This window comes from Hydra viridissima, unplaced genomic scaffold (genome assembly GCF_058129835.1).
Source record: "Hydra viridissima isolate aposymbiotic clone 2 unplaced genomic scaffold, HvirCarnegie_v1 scaffold_13, whole genome shotgun sequence".
In the NCBI taxonomy this organism is placed as follows: Eukaryota; Metazoa; Cnidaria; class Hydrozoa; order Anthoathecata; family Hydridae; genus Hydra; species Hydra viridissima.
The window spans coordinates 3,268,480-3,291,608 of record NW_028324312.1 but is presented as its reverse complement, the minus strand read 5'-3'; the positions used below and the strand labels follow the sequence as shown (position 1 = coordinate 3,291,608).

The 23,129-nt window shown below is 28.9% G+C and overlaps 1 protein-coding gene across 3 annotated transcripts in view; it reads right to left on the bottom strand.

The window, feature by feature from the left end:
• Positions 1-22,185, bottom strand: part of LOC145194633 (protein Hook homolog 3-like) — a 31,356-nt gene extending 9,171 nt beyond the window's left edge. The window contains exons 1-14 of one of the 3 annotated variants that reach the window (XM_090070094.1): positions 22,104-22,185; positions 21,372-21,479; positions 15,293-15,381; positions 13,567-13,642; positions 12,930-12,980; positions 12,767-12,818; positions 12,277-12,425; positions 9,405-9,476; positions 8,942-9,004; positions 8,434-8,525; positions 2,510-2,586; positions 2,207-2,271; positions 2,008-2,134; positions 310-560 (exon numbers count right to left, since the gene is read on the bottom strand). In XM_090070094.1, coding sequence (XP_089926220.1) covers positions 310-560; positions 2,008-2,134; positions 2,207-2,271; positions 2,510-2,586; positions 8,434-8,525; positions 8,942-9,004; positions 9,405-9,476; positions 12,277-12,425; positions 12,767-12,818; positions 12,930-12,980; positions 13,567-13,642; positions 15,293-15,381; positions 21,372-21,407 — 1,200 coding nt within the window. In that variant the 5' untranslated portion in view covers positions 21,408-21,479; positions 22,104-22,185. Of the gene's footprint in view, positions 1-309; positions 561-2,007; positions 2,135-2,206; positions 2,272-2,509; positions 2,587-8,433; positions 8,526-8,941; positions 9,005-9,404; positions 9,477-12,276; positions 12,426-12,766; positions 12,819-12,929; positions 12,981-13,566; positions 13,643-15,288; positions 15,382-21,371; positions 21,480-21,576; positions 21,943-22,103 lie in introns of those variants that run through there. The other 2 variants (XM_090070093.1, XM_090070095.1) reach the window with 2 other exon arrangements.
• Positions 22,186-23,129: the final 944 nt, after the last annotated feature.

Below are 23,129 nucleotides of genomic sequence, written 5' to 3'. Positions count from 1 at the left end.
ATTAAAAACTAATATCTTTTAGAATTTTTTATCTGATTACATTTAAATGAATTGATTATGCCTTCTTGGGGTTCCCCTAAGGAAAGCGTTAGCCTTTTTTCAGTTTTATAGAAAATAAAAACTAAACTGCAGTAATATGAAAAAATTATAATGATAAAAGTCAGCAAATAATAAGTTTTTAAACAATAACAAACATATCTTCAATAGAAACAGTTGCAAAGCAAATCAAACTTGTAAGAGATTATAAACAGCTGCATGAAAATATACAATAATTAAAGTAGACAATTGAGATATAAATAAGATTTCAACCTGATTTTCTGCTTCAGCACTTTGTAACTTGTCTTTAGCCCGTTGTGCATCAAATTCTGCTTTGTCGCATCGCTTTTCAAGTGTTAGCATTGTATTGTGCAACTCATTAATTTGAGTTTTATATACTTCAACTTGTGCTTTTAATGAACTTGCACGCTTTGAATCTTCTTCTAAACTCATTGTCTGCTGCATATAGATCTCATTTTTTTCTTCTAATGTTTTCATTTGCTGTCGCATATCACTAAGCTCACCTACACAAGATAAACCATTAGAATTAATTACTTTTAAAACCACACAGTGTTTAATTACTAATTGTTTATTGCAGGGTCTAAAATAAACAAAGTTTGTTCAAAAAATATGGTAGACAATTTCTATTCTAGCCTATATTTCTATTATAGCCTAGTCTAGTCTGTTGGAGTTGGTGTTGGAGTTGTTATATTTGCAAATAAAAGCTTTAAGTTTAGATTGATGATTTTATCCATTTGTTCTATTGTATACAACTCAATAGCTTGTACTTCCTACAACATAAGCTGGAAAATATTTACTTAAGGGAAAAGATACAAAAAAAAAGGAAAGAATTAGCAAACTAATGAACTGTGGAATAAATGAATCTTACTCATGTTTCAAAGCAAGTGATGACTGAAAGGTAAACAAAAGTTAAAATAAAACTGATAATTGTGTTTGTTGAGGTGCTTTTATCTGATTGTGTACAATTACCCACAGAAAAAAAATCTTATACAAAAATTCAAAAAAATAATAATAATAATAACAATAATAGAGCTTTGTTGGTTATTCCACTGGAAAATTGGCAGCCAGTTTTCCAGTGGAATAACCAACAGAGCTCTATTATTGTTATTATTATAACCAACTGATTCCTGTTCTGAAACTGATTTGGATCAGAATAACAGAACTTTTGTGGAATAAAAAATTTAGAAATAAACTTGCAAGCTCTTTGTCTTGAAAGTGGCACAGAAAAAACTTGCTGAAAGAATGAAATGTTGTGGGATAAATAAAATTTTTGAAAGTCCAACAAAATGATTGTTTTAGACATAATGATTGCCAATACAAAATGCAAAAGTGAAGCAGTTAAGCTTCTAAAAAAGATGTTTGAAGAGCAAGGTGAAGACAAACTTATGTTTACTCGATGTCAACATCACATATCAGATAAAGTATTGCAACTTGCTATGAATGAACTGAATACTGGTAAAACAAGATCCCCAAATATTGTATAGAATTTAATGGCAGTTACTAGAAAATTATCATGAACTGAAAACTAAATAGATGCAATGTACTGCAGAACTTCCAAAAATGAAGGTAGAAGATCTTTAATCCAATTAGAAATTTCAATTTTAAAATGAATATTGAAAAAGGCTAGAAATATGAGAACAAGGCTTGAATGAATCGCTCATAGCTGGGTCACTATCCATTTAAGAATTGACAAATTTGCTTCAGCAGATAATGTGAATTATAAAATGAATGTTAACACAAACTAGAATTTTGAGAATAAGACTAGAACCACACTAAGCAGTCACTTACTTCATGTAGAAATACCAAGCTAAAATGAACATTGACATAGGATTGAAATTTGAGAATAAGGCTGAGAATGAGATTGAGAGTTCAGGGGAATGAAAATTACCCTTTTATAGAAATCTCAATATACATATATTTGTTTCAAAGTGCTACAGTAAGCATAGATACCTAGTTTTTTCTTATATGCCTCTATGGTAGCTTCATAACGAGCCACTTTATCTTGTGTATGTCGCATAATATCAATTTCATCTTTTAAAGTGCGAGCTTCTTCAGCCAGACTAGATAGTTGCTCTATCTAACAGGAAAAAAAAATTGCAGTTTTTTTTTCTCTCTTAACAATTAGTAAAAAATTTCACAAGAAACACACCTTTTCTTGAAGCTCTCTGTTTTTTTTCTCTTTTTCTTCATATCGTATTTTATAATCTTCTTTGGCTAAAAAAGTAACAAAAACTGCTTTAATGTTGCTTCCCTTCATTTTCCTTCTTGTATTCTTAAATATCTTTAAAATTCACTCAAATTTTTATTATATATATATATATATATATATATATATATATATATATATATATATATATATATATATATATATATATATATATATATATATATATATATATATATATATATATATATATATATATATATATATATATAAATATATATAAGAAACCTGTTTCCAATGCAAAGTTCTCTTCTTTTAACTTATCTATAGTGTATTGTAGTAGTGTCAATTGCTTGTCAGACATACTAAATTGAAAATTATTCATACAAATGATTTAAAAAAGTACATTGAAGAATATGATTTAAAAAAAAGATGTCACCACTTCTTTACTTATTACTTTTTGGTTTGTAACTTTTTTTTTTTTGTTCAAAGAAACAAAAATTTTTAAGTTGTATAACTTGTTGATTATTTTTTTTTTACATTTCATAGGAAGTGCACACATGTGACCTTTTGCTGTTGTTCAGCTGTTAAGATTTTCCATGTGTGTTTAAATGACTTTAGTACTTAACTACATACAATATCACAATTACAGCACACAGACCACAAGCTTAATGAGGACATTGAAGGATATCTTATACTGCATTTGTTCAATTTGTGCAAACAAATTAATTTTATTCCTTTTCTTCTACTGATTGTTTAGATAAAAATAAAACTAACATCAAGATGAAATGCACATTACTATTTTTTATAAGAAATCAGCGGAGCATATCACACCTATCCAAAAATGGTCCCAACCTCAATTTTGAAGACCGAAAAAACGACCGATGGGGCATTAATCTGCAATGTCTCAGATATCACAAGATGAAAAAATTAAAATCTAATCTCTATAGCCAAAGGAGTAAAACACATTTAAAGTTTATAGCAATTTGCGCAACTCATCGCACTTGGAGCCCCGTCGTAAATCTATTTTTTTTTTTTTTTTTTTTCACCTTTGGGTTATGGAGTTTTTAAAAAATATCAAAAACTCTTCACAAATATGTGTTGGCTATAACCTGACTAAAAATCAGCTCTTTAACACTTGTGGTTTGTGTACAGGGACCTAAAGTATAGGGTATGGCACTAAAAGCCTCTTTAAAAAGAGACAACAGATGCTTAACGTTTTTATTCTAACCTTATTATCGACTATGGAAGTTTCAAAATTTAATAGAATGAAGCCTTGGCATTTATCTTTCAGGCAAAAGAAATAAAAGCAAGATATCTTTTATCTGTGCAAATATATAGCTATTAAAGTAGGAATCTCGCCTTTGAAAAAACAGCTTTTTGTGGTTTTTATGCTTTTTAAAGATTCAAAGTTACATCAAATAACTAATTTAGTAACAACATCATGTCACTAGTGGATATGGGATTCTATGGTTAGTAGACTTCACATTTGTGTGTGCTTTGTCTGCAAAAAGAGTGCTATTTTTGTCCAAGTTTGTATAAAATATGGGGAAGAAAAGACAGTTAGAGGCATTTTTTCTAATTATTCTGAATTAAAAACACATAAAAACCTCTTTATATTTTAGTTGTTAAACCCACAGGTTTGCTTAGTTGTTTTTGTTTAAAATGAGTGAACAAATATTGGATATAATAAAAACTTTTTTTCATATTGTTAAAATTACTTTACAATCGTAAATTCAAAATTAATTGGAATTTATAAAATAATTTCAAAGTTAATTCTAGAATCAAGTTTTTTTTATTTAAATCAAATATGTCTAATCTTGTTGTGGTTTTTTTCTTGTATTGAAGTATCTCCTAAAATCTTTCATTGCTTTGGCCAAGTTTTTTTCGACTATTTAAAAATGTGTAAACAAATGTTTCTTATATCTGGAAAAAGCATCAAAGTAATTACATTTAAGCAGTCAACAGTCTAAACAACTAAAAAGATTTTTTATCAACACAAGCTTGTACTGAATTTTTTTTTCAAAAATCAATTTTTTAAGCACTGAAAAGCTATATAAAAGAAAAACTCATCAAGATTGTCAGCAATCTGTATGCTTCTTTTGTTTTTCAAAATGTGACAGGCGTATTTCTGATTTCAACAAGAAAAGAATACTAGGTGATTTTTCTGGAAACTCCATTGATTTTAAGGATGATAGAGTTCCATTGGGGATATGCAATTCCTGCAGAGCAATGGTACAAAAGCATGGCAAAGGAGCTAGAAACTTGCCTCTTCCCAAGCTTCATGACTTTAACAAGTGATTATTAGACCACAGACCAGAGGGTTTGATTCTTGTAATTGTTTAATTTGCCAAGTTGGCCTACTAAAAGGACATTCTACAAAGCTCACTTTTTCAACCGATCAAGATTTGAAAGAATCATCAAGTAGCTTTGATAAACTATGCTGAAACTGTCTCAGTGCAGTCAAAAGAGGAATAACACATAATTGTTCACAAGCCACCATGTTTGAAAATTTAAAAAAAACGGTAGCAAATGAATCCAGAACTTCTGAAAAAATTGCGTCCTCTGCAGTAACTGAAAATGTATCTTCTCCACAGGCCACTATTAGGTTGAGCAGAGAAAGAGGTAGAGCTTTAACAATCACTCCAGGTCCCTCCAGAGCTCAGTGCATATCAAGAACTTCTCTAAATACTTTGGACATGATTCAAGTTCAAATCAATACTGGTCTTTCAAATAAAAAGATGCAAGAACTGGCTGTAACATTAAACAAGACTACAAATTCAAAAACTGTTGAAACAAAATTTAGGGAAAATTTTACAATGGCTGGTCGAAAAGTTGAAAGTTTATTCAAACTTTCCAAAATCTCACTTACAAGGCCATCAACAAAAACTGATTATTTGGCAAAGGTTGTTCACTGCAAGAGTTTAGGGGATTTTTATAACACAATTCTCAGAGTTGGAGGAACCACTTCACCGCCTCTCATCAAACTAGGTATTGATGGTGGAGGAACTTTCCTCAAGTTCAGCTTGATTGTTATCTCCAATGGTGGATGTCAAAATGCCAAAACAAGTTCAGCCTTAAATGACAAAAGCTTACTGACTATAGAACATGGGAAAGTAAGAATTGCCAAGCGTCAGCTACTTGTTGCTGTTTCTGAAAATGTTTCAGAAACTTTTGAAACTTATGTCAAAAAAACTTTAAGTTTATTTGGGAAAATTGATGCGCCTTTCTTTATTGCATGTGACATGAAGTTAGCCAATATCATCTGTGGCATTCAGTCTCACTCAAGCAAGCACCCTTGCTGTTGGTGTGATATTAAATCTAGTGACCTCAAAGAACAGGGAACTCCAAGAAACTTCAAATCCATTAGGATGCAATACAAAGCATTCATTGAGAAAGAGAATGGAAAAATGTGTGTAAAGGATTTTCATAATGTTGTTCATAACCAATTGTTTGACCAAGAAGATCTCAAACAAGTTATTGAGTTTATTCCCCCAATGGAACTTCACCGTCTCCTTGGAATTGTTACCAATTTTTGCTAAAGATATGGCCTAAAGGCAAAGATTGGCCATTACTTCTCAAATTGAAATTACAACCTTATCATGGTGGAGAGTTTGTTGGGAATGATTGTCATCAGCTTTTGAAGAATACCGATGTTTTGCAAAAAATTATTGAAAGAGAAAAGGCAGACCATATGCTTCGTTTTGTGAAAACATTCCAACATTTTAAGAGTGCTGTTAGCTCCTGTTTTGGAAGGACATTAAATACTGAATATGTTCAACATATCAAAGACTTTAAGAACACATATCTTCAACTCCCAGTTTCAGTCACCCCAAAAGCCCATGCAGTGTTCTACCATGTTCCTGAATTTATTTCTTTAAAGGATTGGGCATTTTTAGTGAGCAATCAACAGAAGCCTTACATTCAATCTTCAGTGCTCAATAGGCTAGGTACAAAAGAAACCCTGATCACCCTCGTTAGGAAGGCCAGTTACTGAAATGTATTATTGACTATAACAGCAAGCATCTTTGAATTAGATTTTTTAAATAATAACTTTTTTTTTAAGCAGTTAAACAGTGATTTCTAGAATTTCGTTCTTGTTTAAAATTTTTGTCTATATTTTACACTGTATCAATTTATTTATATTTTCATAAAATATCGTAAGTTTACAACAAATTAATCAGAAGTAGATATCTTATTTTGCAAGCACTAAATAAAAAAATCTCAACAGCAATTTGAAGAAAAAGTAATAAACATCACAACACCACCATAATTATTTTTTAAAGGAAATCATTTCATGTCTGTATGTGTTTTTACAATGGGAGATAAAGTTTAAATGGGATTTTCATATGTTTGATATCTTGTTAAAACCTATTTCAGTAAAGATATATTTCTTTTTTAAATTAAAAAAAGTTGCCATTATTGTGTGTATTTCCAATATTTGTTCACTCATTTTAAACAAAAACAACTAAGCAAACCTGTGGGTTTAACAACTAAAATATAAAGAGGTTTTTATGTGTTTTTAATTCAGAATAATTAGAAAAAATGCCTCTAACTGTCTTTTCTTCCCCATATTTTATACAAACTTGGACAAAAATAGCACTCTTTTTGCAGACAAAGCACACACAAATGTGAAGTCTACTAACCATAGAATCCCATATCCACTAGTGACATGATGTTGTTACTAAATTAGTTATTTGATGTAACTTTGAATCTTTAAAAAGCATAAAAACCACAAAAAGCTGTTTTTTCAAAGGCGAGATTCCTACTTTAATAGCTATATATTTGCACAGATAAAAGATATCTTGCTTTTATTTCTTTTGCCTGAAAGATAAATGCCAAGGCTTCATTCTATTAAATTTTGAAACTTCCATAGTCGATAATAAGGTTAGAATAAAAACGTTAAGCATCTGTTGTCTCTTTTTAAAGAGGCTTTTAGTGCCATACCCTATACTTTAGGTCCCTGTACACAAACCACAAGTGTTAAAGAGCTGATTTTTAGTCAGGTTATAGCCAACACATATTTGTGAAGAGTTTTTGATATTTTTTAAAAACTCCATAACCCAAAGGTGAAAAAAAAAAAAAAAAAAATAGATTTACGACAGGGCTCCAAGTGCGATGAGTTGCGCAAATTGCTATAAACTTTAAATGTGTTTTACTCCTTTGGCTATAGAGATTAGATTTTAATTTTTTCATCTTGTGATATCTGAGACATTGCAGATTAATGCCCCATCGGTCGTTTTTTCGGTCTTCAAAATTGAGGTTGGGACCATTTTTGGATAGGTGTGATATGTTAAATACATCAACCTTGTTTAAGAATATCAACACAGTTGAATTTTTCACACAGTTCTCTTCTTGCAGTTCTGTTGGTGGTTCTCTTTGATTCCAATTATTTTGTCACTTTTGATGGGTATACAATATTGTTAAAATGCTTTTTAGATTTTTTTTTGATATACTATCCAACTTGGCTTCTTAACTTACAAGCTCTTATTTTTAAATACTCTGTTTAAAATCGTTAAAATAAAAATTGCAAAAATATGATGAGAGAACTCATAAACATTAATGGTCACATCATTATGGCCTGTACAATTTCTAGTAAATGTTTGAAAATATACATTTAAAAACCTTAATATATAGTAGCAATTAAAAACTACCTCTCAAAAAGGTTTTATCATTTCCATATCAACAAATTTCAAAGCTTCAAATCAAACAGTAAATTTAATTTATGATCTCTACTTTTCACAAACTATGAATACATTATGTATTGTATTCTTAGTTTGAAAATTTGTAATAGTTTGATAGTTTGTAATTTATTTATAGTACAAATTATGAATGATTTATGTAAGCTATGATCACTACTTTATACAAACTACGAACACATTATAGATTTTAATAACAACAGAGGTTTCAAAATGCAGAAACCTTTAAACATAGTTTTTTAACAGATTAATTGTAAGATAAACTTAATGTTCTTTAGCATTCTTAATATATGAAATGAAAAGATAATATCAGCTATCAAAGTGATTATGAAACATTTTTTACCATTAAAGATTTTATGCTCCTGTTACAAACTCAAAATCAATGAACAATGTATTAAATTCTTTGTTACAAGAATCAAGAGATTTTTTTATTTTTTGGTACCATACCCGCTTTTTTACTTAATAACATCTATCAAGTTTTTATCTTTTAAAGAATAAAAGTAATTTTTTTACCTGCCATTTTCATTTTTTTCTTTGCCACCAGATAACATCAAACGTTCATTTTCAAGCAAAAGAGTGGACTTCTCATCTTTAAGCACTCGTACCTAAAAGACAACATAAAAATCACATTAACTGTTATAAAAATACTTATAAAAAAAGAAGAAAAAAAGTTTTTCTTTAAAGGTGAACTAAATAAAAGTTTTAGTATGTGTATATGTATATGTGTCTTATATATAATAATTAATAATAATAATAATAATAATAATAATAATAATAATAATAATAATAATAATAATAATAATAATAATAATAAATAATTAATAATAATAATAATAATATATACATATTAATGCATATATATATATATATATATATATATATATATATATATATATATATATATATATATATATATATATATATATATATATATATATATATATATATATATATATATATATATATATATTAATGCATATATGAATATACATTATGCATTTAGAAACCATCTCAAATTAACCTGCTCTTCTAAATCATGAAGCCTTTGGGCAGTGTGATCATCATTGGTGAAGGAACTTTTTAACTATAGAAAATCAAATATATATTTTTTAATGAAAATTTAGTTTGCAATATAAAACATTAAATGGTGAAACTTAAATTGCTCATTTTTATCTTATTCAATTAAACTTCAAAATAAAAACATTTTAAAAGTGTTGCAATCTAAAGAAAAACTAGAGATTTTTTTTTTTATTCAATACTGAGTAAAAACTTCAGAGAGTTGTAACCATTCCTGTTGCATCCATACAGAGATGATGAGCAACTACAGAGACTATGAAACTATGGAACAAGTAATCTTTATAGAAAAAAACTTTTATTGCACATTTAACCAGGAATAACTTAGAGTTTAAACAAATAAATCTAACCAACGAAAATGTGGTACCAACCAACAAAACTTTATAAAACAAATTATTCAAAAAAATTACTTTGCCATCAACACTATCTTCCTTCAATAAGTTGGAATCATGGAATCGTGATTGTTCTTTAACTTGCAGTAACTAGAAGAGAAAAAACTTTGTTTTGTTCATATTTGATTGGTCCCTCTAAAAGAATACAAAAAAAGGATCAGGAAAAAAAGAAGTAGTAACTGCCTGATAACTGTCACATGATTTTTACATATAGGTAGTGATCATCAATGGAAATTAAAGCTTATATTAAATTTAACATATAAGCTATGAAACAAAATAAAACATAGAAATAATTATTTTTAGAAATATACAAAAATAAAAATGAACACAGCAAAATTAAAACATACTCCTAAACATAAAACATAGAAATAATTATTTTTAGAAATATACAAAAATAAAAATGAGCACAGCAACATTAAAACTCCTAAACATAAAGGAGATCAAATTTTTTGTTTTTAGTTTTAATAAATTAATCTCAAAATCAAAATCAAGTTTTATGCTTAGGGATGTGTAACAACAGCAGAGGATATGAAATAAAACAAATTTTTATCAAACAAATTTTTTTTGTAATAGCTTATCATTATATTTTATTGCAGTTAATTATTGTACTTATGTCACAACAATTGCATAAGGTATTTTATATTACAATCTAAAGAATTCTGAAAATGTATATAAATTTTACAACTACATATAAGTGGTGGAAAAGAAAATAAATAAATATGTCTGAATGAAAAAAATAGTAACTTCATTATAAAATGATTTTCAGTCAAAACAAATCTCTTTACGAAGATGCAGGGATTTAATACTGTTTAAGATCAAATCAAAAGAGCAATTAGTGCACGCACATAGAAGTTATAGTGATTGTTGTGTTTTTTTAACTTTTGTAACTATTACTTTTCAATTTTTTAACATTAGCTACAAGTAAACTCAAATGATGTAAGTTTTTTTATGGTTTACTTTAAGCTATCATATTTCATATTTTTCAATATTTCAAATATTTGGGCAACTGCAGGCTATTATGTGAACAAATAGCTTTTGGGATTAGTTGAGAATGGCTGTAATTACTATTATTCAAATTGGCCATAAATTCACTAAAATTATATAATACTGAAGATCTACAGACATAAAATTACAAAAAGAAAAACAGACAGGGCTACAACTCCTCAAAATGTTATAAAAAATGCTATTGATGCTATTTTAATAGAAGGAAGGTCTATTTGAGCTACACAGCTAAAGTCTTTAACATTCCTGCAAGAAGCTTGTCTTGATATGCAAGAAACACCAATAACAACCCAAACAAACACTAGGTTGCATCAAATCTAGACAGGTAAGCTTAAACTTTTTTATGCATGTGTAATAATATAAATAAAAAAGGTTAAGTTTAGCTGTCTAGATTTGATGTAACCTAGTGTTTGTTTGGCTTGTTACTGGTGTTTTTTGTAATATAGATGAAACTCCAGATCATGTTGCAACTCACAAAGATTTTAAACAAGTTGGTAAAATCTATTCCACCTTTTTTATATTTTCATGAGTGAAGTTTAGAGAGTATTTTTTAAATGGTGCTCCCAATAGAAGTGTAGGCACTACAAAACCTTCTGGTAGGATGACTGAAGTTCAGTTTTTACAGCTTTCCCATCACTTTATCAAATATACTAGAAGCTAAAAAGAAAGACCTGTCTTGTTACTATTAGACAGTCATGAGTCCCACTCTCAATAGAAGCTTTACACTACTTCAGAGAAAATGGTGTATAAGTTTGTTCATTTCCATCATCTTGCAGCCACTAGATTGCAGTGTATTTAGTCCTTTTAAAAATAGCACAAACACAGATTGCAAGGCATGGATGACAATGCACCCTGGTTCAACAATGACAATTTACAATATAACAATCATGAAAATAACTTTGATGATGAGGAATGTTTTTGTTTGGTTTGTGTTGGTACCTTTTTTTAAAAGTAAACCTAAGAGAATCTGGGTTCAGTGCATTACATGTCACCTTCGGGCTCATGAGCCCTGAATAATTGGAAATGTAAAAATTAATTTACATTTGACAACTGTAATGATAACGATTAGTAGTGTAATTGTTAATATTCATATTTAATATAATAATATAATGATAAGTAACTCATAGTTAATTGATATTTACTCTTTTGTTCATATAAATATTGTATTGGCTTACAGGCAAAAAAGGTTAAGGTCAAAAATATTGTTGGATGAAAATTTTCATCAGTTTCCATAAAAAATACTTAATGTTGCTAAATTTGTCTCTTTTTAAATGGTATGTCAATTTACCCCGATGGTGTAGGAAACATTTCTTAGGACAGGGTAAGTTGGCACACATTTTTTTCCTTTTTGGAGGTCCTTTTTGGCCATCAAATTTTTTTTTCATGTTTGACACTTGAACGTGATTGCCACTTTCATACTCTTTTGAACTGCAGTTTGATATTTTTAAAAAGATTCTCCGAGAATGTGCAGAGCTCAAAAACTAAAACTGTAGCCAATTAGCCCCAGTCTATGTTAGCATAAAAAATAAATATAATAGTCCTAAAAGATCTCATGATTAAAAAATGCTTTATAGAAGACCTCATAATTTAAAAAAATGCTTCATACATCTCATGACATCTTGATTTAAAAATGCTCCACAAAAATGACCTTGTGATTAAAAAGGTGCTTCATAGTAATTCTAATGATTTTAAAAAAGGTTTATAGAAAACCCTATAACCTTGATTAAAAAAGATTCATAGAAGATCTCATGACATCATGATTAGAAAAACAAGTGTGTAGGAACTTGTTTTACTAACTGTAATAAATTTATAGAAATGTAAAATTTGCATGTTGTTGGGTTTTTTCATTCAATCTCTACTTCAGTTCTTATATTAAACTATTTTTTACCTGTTGTATAGAGTTCATAACAGATAACTGTACACTCTCTTCTAATGCCATGATCACTTGAATGTATTGCTCTTTCTCCTCACAATTTATAGCACATCCCAAAACCAATTGCAGCATTCTACCAAGTTCAGCCTTATCACTACTTTCAGCTGTTAAAGCACAAGAAAACTCTTGAGACCAATTGAACAACGTAACAACAAGTAACAATAATTAAAATGCAAAACAACACGTAACAATAATTAAAATGCAAAACAAAAGCAACTTTTTCTTTTTTCTCTTTTCAAGCATTTGAAAGTAAATAACAAAAACAAAATATTTAGCTTAAAAAAAAATCTTTTTCAAATCATTTTTATGTATTGCATTTTTTTTTTTTTTTTTTTGCATCTTCTGAATGTTTGCTCATGTAGCGACTTTAATTGAGCGTTTACTCATATTAACAACTAAAAATGCTTTAACAGCACAAAAAATAACTGAAAATTGAGTAACTTACCTATCAAAGAAACATCAGGCATTTTAAAATTATAGAGGTCTTGAAATAAAACCTGAAAGTAAAAAAGAAAAAACTCTGTTGATCTAATTTCAAAAAAAGCATGTCAAGAATTTTAAAGTCCTTACAAAATGCTTCTAAAAGATTAAATTTTAAAACACCAAACCTCATTGTAATAGTCAATCATGCCTTTTAAAACCTTTTTCAAATTGCTCAGCTAAAAAACAAATAGAATTTCTTATTAGCCACTATGCATCACTGTTATTCTAATAAAATGAAAAAACAACATATAGAAAGTACAATATCTGGTTAGTTGAAAAGTTTTAAAATAACAGATGATCATGCAAGTTAGATGGTTCTTCCATAATGGCTCTTTTCTGAACTTTACAACCTTGTGTGTCTATTGTTTTTGACCTTGATTTTGTTGCTGCCTTTTGTTGCACAACTTTAGCTGATTACTTTTTGTTAAACAGTTTATTTAACAACTGCACAAACCTTAACTTGTTTATTTCTGCTTCTTCTTTGATGATCCATTAAATCAAATATATTTTTACTTAATGGCATTGATGAACTAAATCAAACTTATTCCTGTTTCATCTACATAAACATTTCTTGAAATACTTTTTACTTTACATTTTTCTGCCTTCACTGCTAAGCCCTATTTCTTCTAAATTTTCAGACATTTTTTTAACTAACTTGCTATCTCAATATTTCACATTCAAAGCAATACATGATCTTGTTTTGTTTTCAGTTTCTTTGAAAACTATGTAAATTTTTTTTTAAATAAAAAAACAATTACTAACCTTTAATCTATGATTATCTGGGGAAATATCATGTTTGAGTTTTGATATCCAATCAGTGTCAAACCACTCTGGAGCTCTAAGCATGAAAAAAAAGCATACTAATGACTTTACTAGTATCTTCAGAGTGTTCTCTAGTTTTGAATTAAAGACTTTAGAATTCAGAATCAGAAATTTTAAACAATGCTTTGAACATAACATCAGAGTTACAAATGAGTAAAAATGGTCAGAATTACAAAAAAATACATTTCATTAATATTTTGTTCATTATTACAAATCCACTAAGACATCAGATACTTAATGACTCATTTAAGCTTTGACTAAATGATGAAAAACATTGTACAACCGTAGTGATCAGATAAATTGAAAGTAGATTTTAATTCCTTTGAAACAGAAACCAAAACTAGAAATGAAAATAAGCAACTGAAAGTCAATAGGAAAATGTATTAGTTTGTGTATAAGTCTTCTTGACAAAAAAAAAAATGTTTCAAAAATTTTAAGAAGCAGTCTATTTATTTTCATTTGTAACAATACTTCTAACAAAAGAAAACAATTGTTCAAATCTGTTGATGTTGGGGGTGGTGTGAGGTACTTTTTTACCATTCGAGCTAACATTGCGTTGCATCTTTTTAAACTCCTGAACACTGGAGGATGTTTCCAAATCTTTAATTAATGCTGCTATAACTGAGATGCAAGAAGTGATGCAAGAATGACAACATTTTTATTGCCACTTTAAAAACAGTAAACAGGTAAAGGTAATTTTTGAATAATTTTTCTACCTTTTTGAAAATAATTTTTTTTTTAAAAAAAAAAAAAAAGACTGAGAACAAGATAGAGAACAAAAGAGGACCAACTTTTCCTTTATGCAATATATTTTTATAAGTTGGATCTAATAAGGTTGTTAAAATTTTAGTTAAATTTTAAAAATTTAACTAAAAAATTACTATTAAGAATAAATATGAAAATTTGTTATTTTTCAAGCATCAAAATTAATGAAAACGTTTTTGTTTAACTTGTGCAATATATGTGCTATGATATTATATATGTGCTATGATATTATATATGTGCTATGATATTATATATGTGCTATGATATTACATTTCAGTAACAATTGAACTGAAATTCTGCCCATTATCTCAAATTAAATCCAAAACTAATTAGAATTTCATTTGATCACTAAACAAATTTCTCCTTTTTTCATGTTTCTCCTACAATTTATAACTAAATCATAAATCCACCTGTGCAAAAAAACATGTCATTACATTTGCAAAAAAAAATCTTTTTTTAAGATTCATTAGTAGCAATTCACAAGATGGAAAATGGTTTTACTGTAATGAGGCCAAAAAAAGTTAATGCCATATTCTGAAGAAAAAAGGCAAGAGTTTAGCAACCTGATGCATTTTTTGGCATTTGATTAAAATCTACTTTGCTATATCAGGAAATTTAGCAACTTAGCCAAACATAGAACTATCAAAAGAAAAGTATCAGCAATGCCATCTAAGTGACAGATTGAGATTGTATTTTAGAAATATAATCACAGTGTTGATGATCAACAAGATCAGAGTGACTTTGAAGACCAAGCTATTTCCACACTAGCCATTCCAGAACAATCCATCACAAGCTGTGAAAACTTGAATCTTTATGAAAACTGATAGCTTTAGTAAGTTCATACTACTAACCCTATTTACTAAATTAAAAATCTTGATAAAAATACAATGAACTTACTTACATTTGTGTGAGCACTTCTCCCATAGCTATCCCATCTGATAAATCATATGCAGTATGATGCTTCCCTTCCAATCCATCAAAAGTATTCAACTGTTAAAAAATGTTTCATCTTTTAATAAAATTTTAGAATTATCATAACTTGATATAACAATCAAGAGGTCTTTTTACATTATACTTTTCATAAAAATTGCAGATATAAAATATCAATAACAAGGTGTGTGTAGTAATTATACAAAACGTCACAGACTTAAAAGGCTCAACAATAATCTAGATTCAATCAGAACTAATGCATATATATATATCAGGGTGTGTCAAAAATTGGTTGAAAAAATTTACATTTATAATTAAGGTCTAAAACACTTTTTCTTATTTGCTTTGGCATTTTTTAAGCATTTGATTAAAATATTATAGCCCTTCATAAGAAACATGAAGTAATAAAATGCTTTAACTATTACATTAAATAGGTGTAATTTGGCTACTTAAAAATGGCACCAAAAATAAGGCATGAAAGTTGCTCTTATCTGAGCTAATATATGGGTTCTGGTAAAGATAAATCAACTACAAACTTTATGTGATATTCTTAGATATGGAATATTTCTAAAGAAAGCAAGTTTGCTGAATACAGGAAACTTTTCATATGTGAATTTAACAAAAAAATTTGATACCAAATTATCAGAGAAATGTCATCTAAAAAGAATGTAGGTTAATTAAGAAACTTAAAAGAGCCTGGCTACATGATTGCACTTATAAACTGTATTTACAATCTTCATAGGGCATTAAAAAAAATTATACCATTAATCAACAATGTATATTGGTCCTAAACTAGCATTTAGTATAATCTTAAAGATTCCCCACATAAGCAAATTTTTTTCATTGTAATAAATAACTCAAAGTTTTGAAATTTCTTGTAGAATGAATTGCCTGGAAAAACTTAAAAGTTTGTGCCTCCTATGGGAGAAAAAAAAAAAAAAAAGAACATTGTAACCAATGTCTTGCAAGGAAGTTAACCTCATAAAGAATATATCAAAAGAGATATTTGCATTTACAAAAATTCCCTGTAGGACTTTATTTTACATGAAGAGTGAAGCTGAGCAGGGCTGAGCAAATTTAAAGAAAATTCTCTGAATTTGCTGAACTACATATGTTGAACTACAAGAAGTAATTCTAGCCAAGAATAATAGATCAATAGCTGTTATTGCATTATTTCCCTTACTGGGAGACTTTTAGCTTAGTAATTGTAGAAGATCATAAGCCATCAACCCTTATGAAGTTTTATATAATTGAAGGATTTTTTAACCTTACATTATATAAAGGGTTAGTTAAAATGCTTAATCTGGTTGCTAAAGATTATTATGATAAGAAGATTGAAGGAAAGGTATGCCACAAATTATTAAAAAGCTATGATTCCTTAGTATCAAAGGATGTATTTGGAGATATCATCCGATTACCTGTTCAGCTATTTATCAGGGTGTTCAAAGCAATTAACAAATTTGTACTTATTAATTTGCATAGATCATTTTAATCATGTGATTCCAGCTTTCTAATTAAAAAAAGGTATAGGTCTAGGGTATGCATCTGAATAGCCAGGAAAATCTGTTCAAAGATATAAGGTCAAAAGTATTCAAAACCAAAATTATGTAATAAATTTCAAGTCAAAACATAAGTTTAAACAAAATTTTTCTTAAAATAAAAATTTTCTTTGTTTTTTAGATATTTCCTTAAATAAGAGATTAAAGTTAAAATACTTTGTTTGATATTAGGAGTCTTCTAAAACCCATAACTATTGACTACTTTGGGAATTCAAGTGTCTATATAGATGTATTTTTATTATTCAGAACCATTTTCAAAATGATCAGAACAGAAAAAGTTATTTTTCATTGCATCAGTAAAATAATAGAAAAAATTAAAAGAAGTGAAATGAAGTTTTTCTAGGGAAGGATCTTTTTGAATTTAACTTATTGCAGATTTATGAAAAAAATTCAGTGTAGATTAATGGTATATACATTTTTTTGATATCTTCTTTGGAACTTTTTTTATAGTCTATGAAGGTGTGTTACTTGATCCTTATGTATTCAGGAAAAATAGTGGAAGCAAATATAAAGAATCCAAAACTTTTTTCAGAACACTTTAAATTGGCATTGAGTGAACATAATCCAAATTTTGTTGTTAAGTTACAGGTTTTTAAAACTTATTTGTTTTTTATTTTGGTTGATAAGCAATTAACTTTTTACAATTAATAGACAAGCATATTTTAGCAAAAACAAACAATATTATTATCAAAAGATTCCAGATTTTTCAAAATTTTTCAACATGCTGGGCCAGCAAATTAACCTCCATGGTAGGGCTGAGGAGCAACACCTAAGTGTTTTAGGTATTCTTCAAGATGGGCCCAAGTACTCTTGAGAAACTTCAAAAGGTGGTTCACAACTCCAAGCAAGAGAGGCTCCATGGGAGGAATGAGCACTAGAGATTCATTGGAATGAAAGAGCATTATCTCATGAATTATATTTCCAATTTCCTTTGAATGGGCCAAGGAAATTGGAAAATGTGTTATTATACTGCATATTATTTCATAAGAACTTAACATTCTAAAGTAGTATTACCATATATCAAAAAACAATTTTATTGAAAAATATGAATAACTTAAAATATTCCAAAAAAAAGTTTTACAGTTTTATTTTTTATTTTTTACAACTAAACACTTTCAAGCTTTTAGAAACATGAAATTATCTTAAGATGGCAACAATTTTAGGGGGATTAGTGGCATTTGTTTGATTTTGTGCATTCACAAAATTCATGTTTTATCATTCATACTGCTTTGATGTTTTCTTTAAGTGTAGTGATGTTTTTTGTTAACGATTGTGATTTAATTACATAAAAATTGTATTATAACATAATTTTGAATAAGTTTTAAAAAATTATTTCAACATTTTGTTATTATTCTAAAGAACCCAATTTTTATCTTTTTCAAAATAACTTTTAGTAAAACATTTTTTCAAAAGTTCTAAATTACAAAATGGGAAAAAAAGAAGACATTAGTTCTGAAAAAAAAGCATTTATTCAATATCTTTTGATCAATAAGCATTATTCTATAAGTTAAGTATCAAGAAAATGTGATATATTAAGACGCACTGTAAAGCAAATCCAAGACAAATTGAAAAATGGCCTCCCATTATGTGTTTGAAGACAAGGCAAATGTGGTTGAAAAAAGAAAATAACACCCAGGAATGAGAGAATGCTTTTAAAAATAGTAAAAGAAAATATATTTGCTACATGTTCCACAATTACCAGCAAGTAAATGAGATGGGACTAAACTTAGCAACAATCACTTCAACAAAGTTTGCATGGATTGGGCATTAGAAGTAGAAGGCCAGCAAAAAAGCGAAAATTAAACAACGCCCAGAGAAAAAAATGCCTGGATTAGGCAAAGAAATGCCGTAGCTTTACTATTGATGACTGGAAATCAAAAAGTCAATATAATACAATGAAGAGAATTTTTTCTTAATACTTCAGTCTTCATATTTTATTCAGTCGATATATTTTATTCTGTTTTCTCAAGGTATGCTTCAGCGATGAGTCTACCATAGAAATTATGGCTCAAAAGGCTCAATATGTCAAAAGGGCTGCCAATGAAAAATTCTATAGAGTTAGTATAATCCAGCTAATTAAACATCCTCCTAAAATCATACTTTGGTCAATAATCAGTGGGAAAGGCCTTAGTTGACTGTACATTGTAGATGGAATAATGAATCAGGACCAACACAAAAAAGCCATTAAAACTTGTCTTTTATCCAAATAACCAGAAAAAAACATTTATGCAAGATGCCTCATGCCACACTGCAAAATCCATTAAAAAATTAGTAACTTCTCAAAAAACACTATTATTGGATTGGCCAGGGAACTCCCCAGATTTAAATCCCATAAAAAATGTATGGGAGTTATTTAAGAGAGAAGTTTCCATCGAAAAGGTCACAAATAAAACCCAATTGATTAAAAAAATTATTTGGCATTAGCCAAATTATTTTTGAGATAAAAAATAAAGGAGGATCAACAAAATATCAAGAATTTCTGTTAATAAACATATTCTTCTTATCATTTTTTTTTGTGTTTTATGTTAGTGACTACATTTTTTATAAATACATGGTGTCCCAAAATTAACGCAAGCTTTGAATCTGTTGCCATTTGTGAAGTAAAGTGTTGGCAACCCTAAAAAAAAACACTTTGCAACCGGATCTGTTGGAGACACCAAACACATTGGTCATCCAAAAACAAGCCATTCAAACATCAATATCGAAGCAGTGCAGGAGAGTGTTGGTGACAATCCAGGAACCTCAATTCGGCATTGTGGACAAGAATTGCAAATTTCAAGAAGTTCTCTGCAGCGTATACTCACTCAAGATCTGTGTCTCAATGCTTATAAAATTCAATTAACACAACAACTGAAGCCTAATGACCATGCACAGTGAAAAGAGTTCGTTGAATGGATTATTAAACATTAACAAATTGATGCTGATTTTTCGAGCAAAATCATCCTTAGTGATGAAGCACATTTTCACCTTGATGGCTTTGTTAATCGCCAAAATTGCCGCTTTTGGGGTTCCGAGAACCCACATGTGATTGTTGAAAAACAAATGCATCCACAACGTGTTACTGTTTGGTGTGGATTTTGAGCTGGAGGCATAATTGGACCATACTTTTTTGAAAATGAGGAGACTGGTCAAGCAGTGACTGTTACTGGTGCTCGATATCACAACATGATAGCACAGTTCTTTCTGCCAAAATTGGATGATATTGATGTGGCCAATATGTGGTTTCAGCAAGATGCCACATGCTATACACCCCTTGAAACAATTCAATTACTGCATGAGACATTTCCAGGTTGTGTACTTTCTTGTTTTGGTAATCAGAATCGGCCCCCTAGATCATGTGATTTAACACCATTAGATTTTTTTTGTATGGGGTTATTTGGAATCAATGGTCTATGTCAACAAGCCCACAAACACCCTTGCATCAACGAAATTCAGCAACATTTATGCAAAATGGTCATGAAAAATCTCGACAAAAGAGTGCATATGTGCTTACAAAGTCGTGGAGGCCATATCCCCAATGTGTTATTCCATAAATAACCCTATCCTATGTACTTTATGATTCAATAAAAAAATAACAATCAAAAGACTAAAAGCTGTGTTTTCTATTTAATTCAAATCTTGCGTTAATTTTGGGACACTGTATAAAACTATTTCTGTATTTTTGAAGAAAATCAAGTTTTATTACCAGAATGACAAAAAATACAATGTGTGTTAACAATTTGATCAGAGACTGTATGTGGTCTGGACTAGGAGTATTATTTAGAAGAAAAAAAATTAAAAATTGCTATAGAGTTAAAAGACAATCAAAATAAAACAATAGAAAATAACAACCATTTAATAATTGTATTGTAACCTTTGCTTATTAAACATTGGGTATCACATAACTTTTTCAAGAACCTGCAGAGGTGCTTGGTAATGGACATCTCCAGCTTTCTCAAATTTGGTGAGTAGTTTATTATGTTAGAACTAATAAATTGTTTTGGTCTTGAAACTAAGATTTATGACTTTTTCTGGGTAATAAGGTACATTGATTTTTTAAAGTTAGTAGGAAGACCTTCTTAAGAAACTTAAAAGATAGAACAAACTTGTCCATATACATTTTGCCATGTTAAATTTTTTACACTAGTCTTAGTTAATTCTAACCATTCCAAAGGGTTTAAGACTAGCAGAAAATTAAGTACGAAATATACAAATCTGTCTAAAATTCAACAGTTACTCTTTAGTTGTTTCCTATTACTAAGAATAATATTTTAAAAGTATTTTATGGATCAACTGTGCACAAAGTGATGCAAAATTTGAAAACTTCCACTTTTGCACAATGATATCTAGTGGTTCTTTTTTCATCCCAGATTTTATACAACTTTCAATTGCTGATGAAGTTCAAAGTTCAGTTTTCAAATACTTTTTAATATCACTTGACCCTTAACGGTGTAGCAATATACATGTAATTACAAAAACTTTTTTCTTTTTAGATATAACAATTTAACTTACCCAAATTATAAGATGATCACACAGTTCTTGGTCCATGATTTAATATTCTGCCATTAACTATAGTACATGAAGTTTTTATTTGTATATTTATTTTTGACAATTGAATAACTAAAAAAAAAAGAACAAAAAATGCTAACAAGCACAGTTAGCCTGCCAAGAAGAATAAATGAGGTTTAATTTATTTAAACATAATTTAAAAACAAACCTAATAATTGACACTAAACTATAGTTTAAATCCTAAATCATATTTCGTGGGAAAGATAACAAAAATGTGAAATCATAAACCCTGTGGTTTCGGATGTAAAAGTTATGAGGACAAATAAACCATAGTAACTCCTCCTCAGCCTCATTAGACTTCCATCTCTCAGTATGATATTTACTTGTTACTGAAAACCAACGAGAGGAATATCTTTAGGCTTTATTTACCAACCGACTAAGATTTAAGACTTTGTATATTATATGAGTTTCAATGATTTTATTCTACTGATTTACATGCAACTTGATGCTTTAGTGGGATCAAGTGTGAACTTTGAAATACTTGAATTTTAATATTTACAGTCATTTAGTTTACGTATGATATTTACGGCACGACCGATTAAAACTTCGCGATTTTTAAAGAAGCTTTATTTTAATGCGAAGAAGATCCCACAAAAAAAGAATTTCGAGTTCTGTACAAGTTGAAGATCTTTAGCGTAAATCAAACCCTATCAAAAATATAATTTAATTGATTACATTAGTCTGCTCCTAAATGATTTTGATGGCGATTTTGAGAGAAGATGTATGCAATTGCAAACTATGGATCGCACAATTTTATTAAACTTGACTGCAAGTTGAGCAGCAATTTTTATCGAACTTGGCGCATGCCTGGAAGAGTTAAAAGCTCATTTTCATATTGCAAATTCAAAATATGAATAATTTAAAAAAACTATTCACAATATTAAGACTAATTTTTTAAAGATGGGTGAGACGAACAACTGCTACAACTTGTCAAGAACCTTATATTAATGTGGAATGGAGTTATTAAGCTACATTCCATGGAAAGTCATTTCGTGTTGGACTTGGCGGCACAATAAAACAACTTACATCTTGGTAAAGATTAAAAAGACCATTATAGAACAAATTCTCATAATCAAAAACTTAAATATGATAATTTTTGCGTTGAAAGGATTATAAGTATCAAATTTTGTAGATCTAGAAAATTTTTATCTCTAAAGAACCGCCCTGCAGGACGCTTTCAGGTATGATGGTAGTTATACTCTTTAAACAACAAGAAGCCATACAAGAAGCCATAACCAATTTTTTCGTACAGTGGGTTGCATAAATATAGAATCAGTTGATTTTTAATATGATTTTTTTTATGTTTTTTTAAAATTTAAAGCAAACAAAAAAGTTAATAATTTAAATTGTTTTAAATTTTTTTAACAGTGATATTATAAACAAAATAAGAAAAAAAATTTCTTCCAAAAAAAATTTTAAGATACTTTTTTATGAGAAATATATACCACTGTTAAAAAAAAACAAACAAAAAAACAGAGCAAAAATATAGAGTCAGGGTGCATTTTAGTATTTTTTGTGCGCACCACGAACTTTCACACGTGCACGAACACGTCTAGGCATAGATTCAACCAGTCAGATGCATAATTCTCTTGGAAATTCTTTCCAAAGCTTTTCTAAGGCCTGCTGTAATTGCGCAACACTGGCTATGCTCTCATTGACCAATCTCTTGTCTATCCAAGCCCAAATGGGATTGAGATCTGG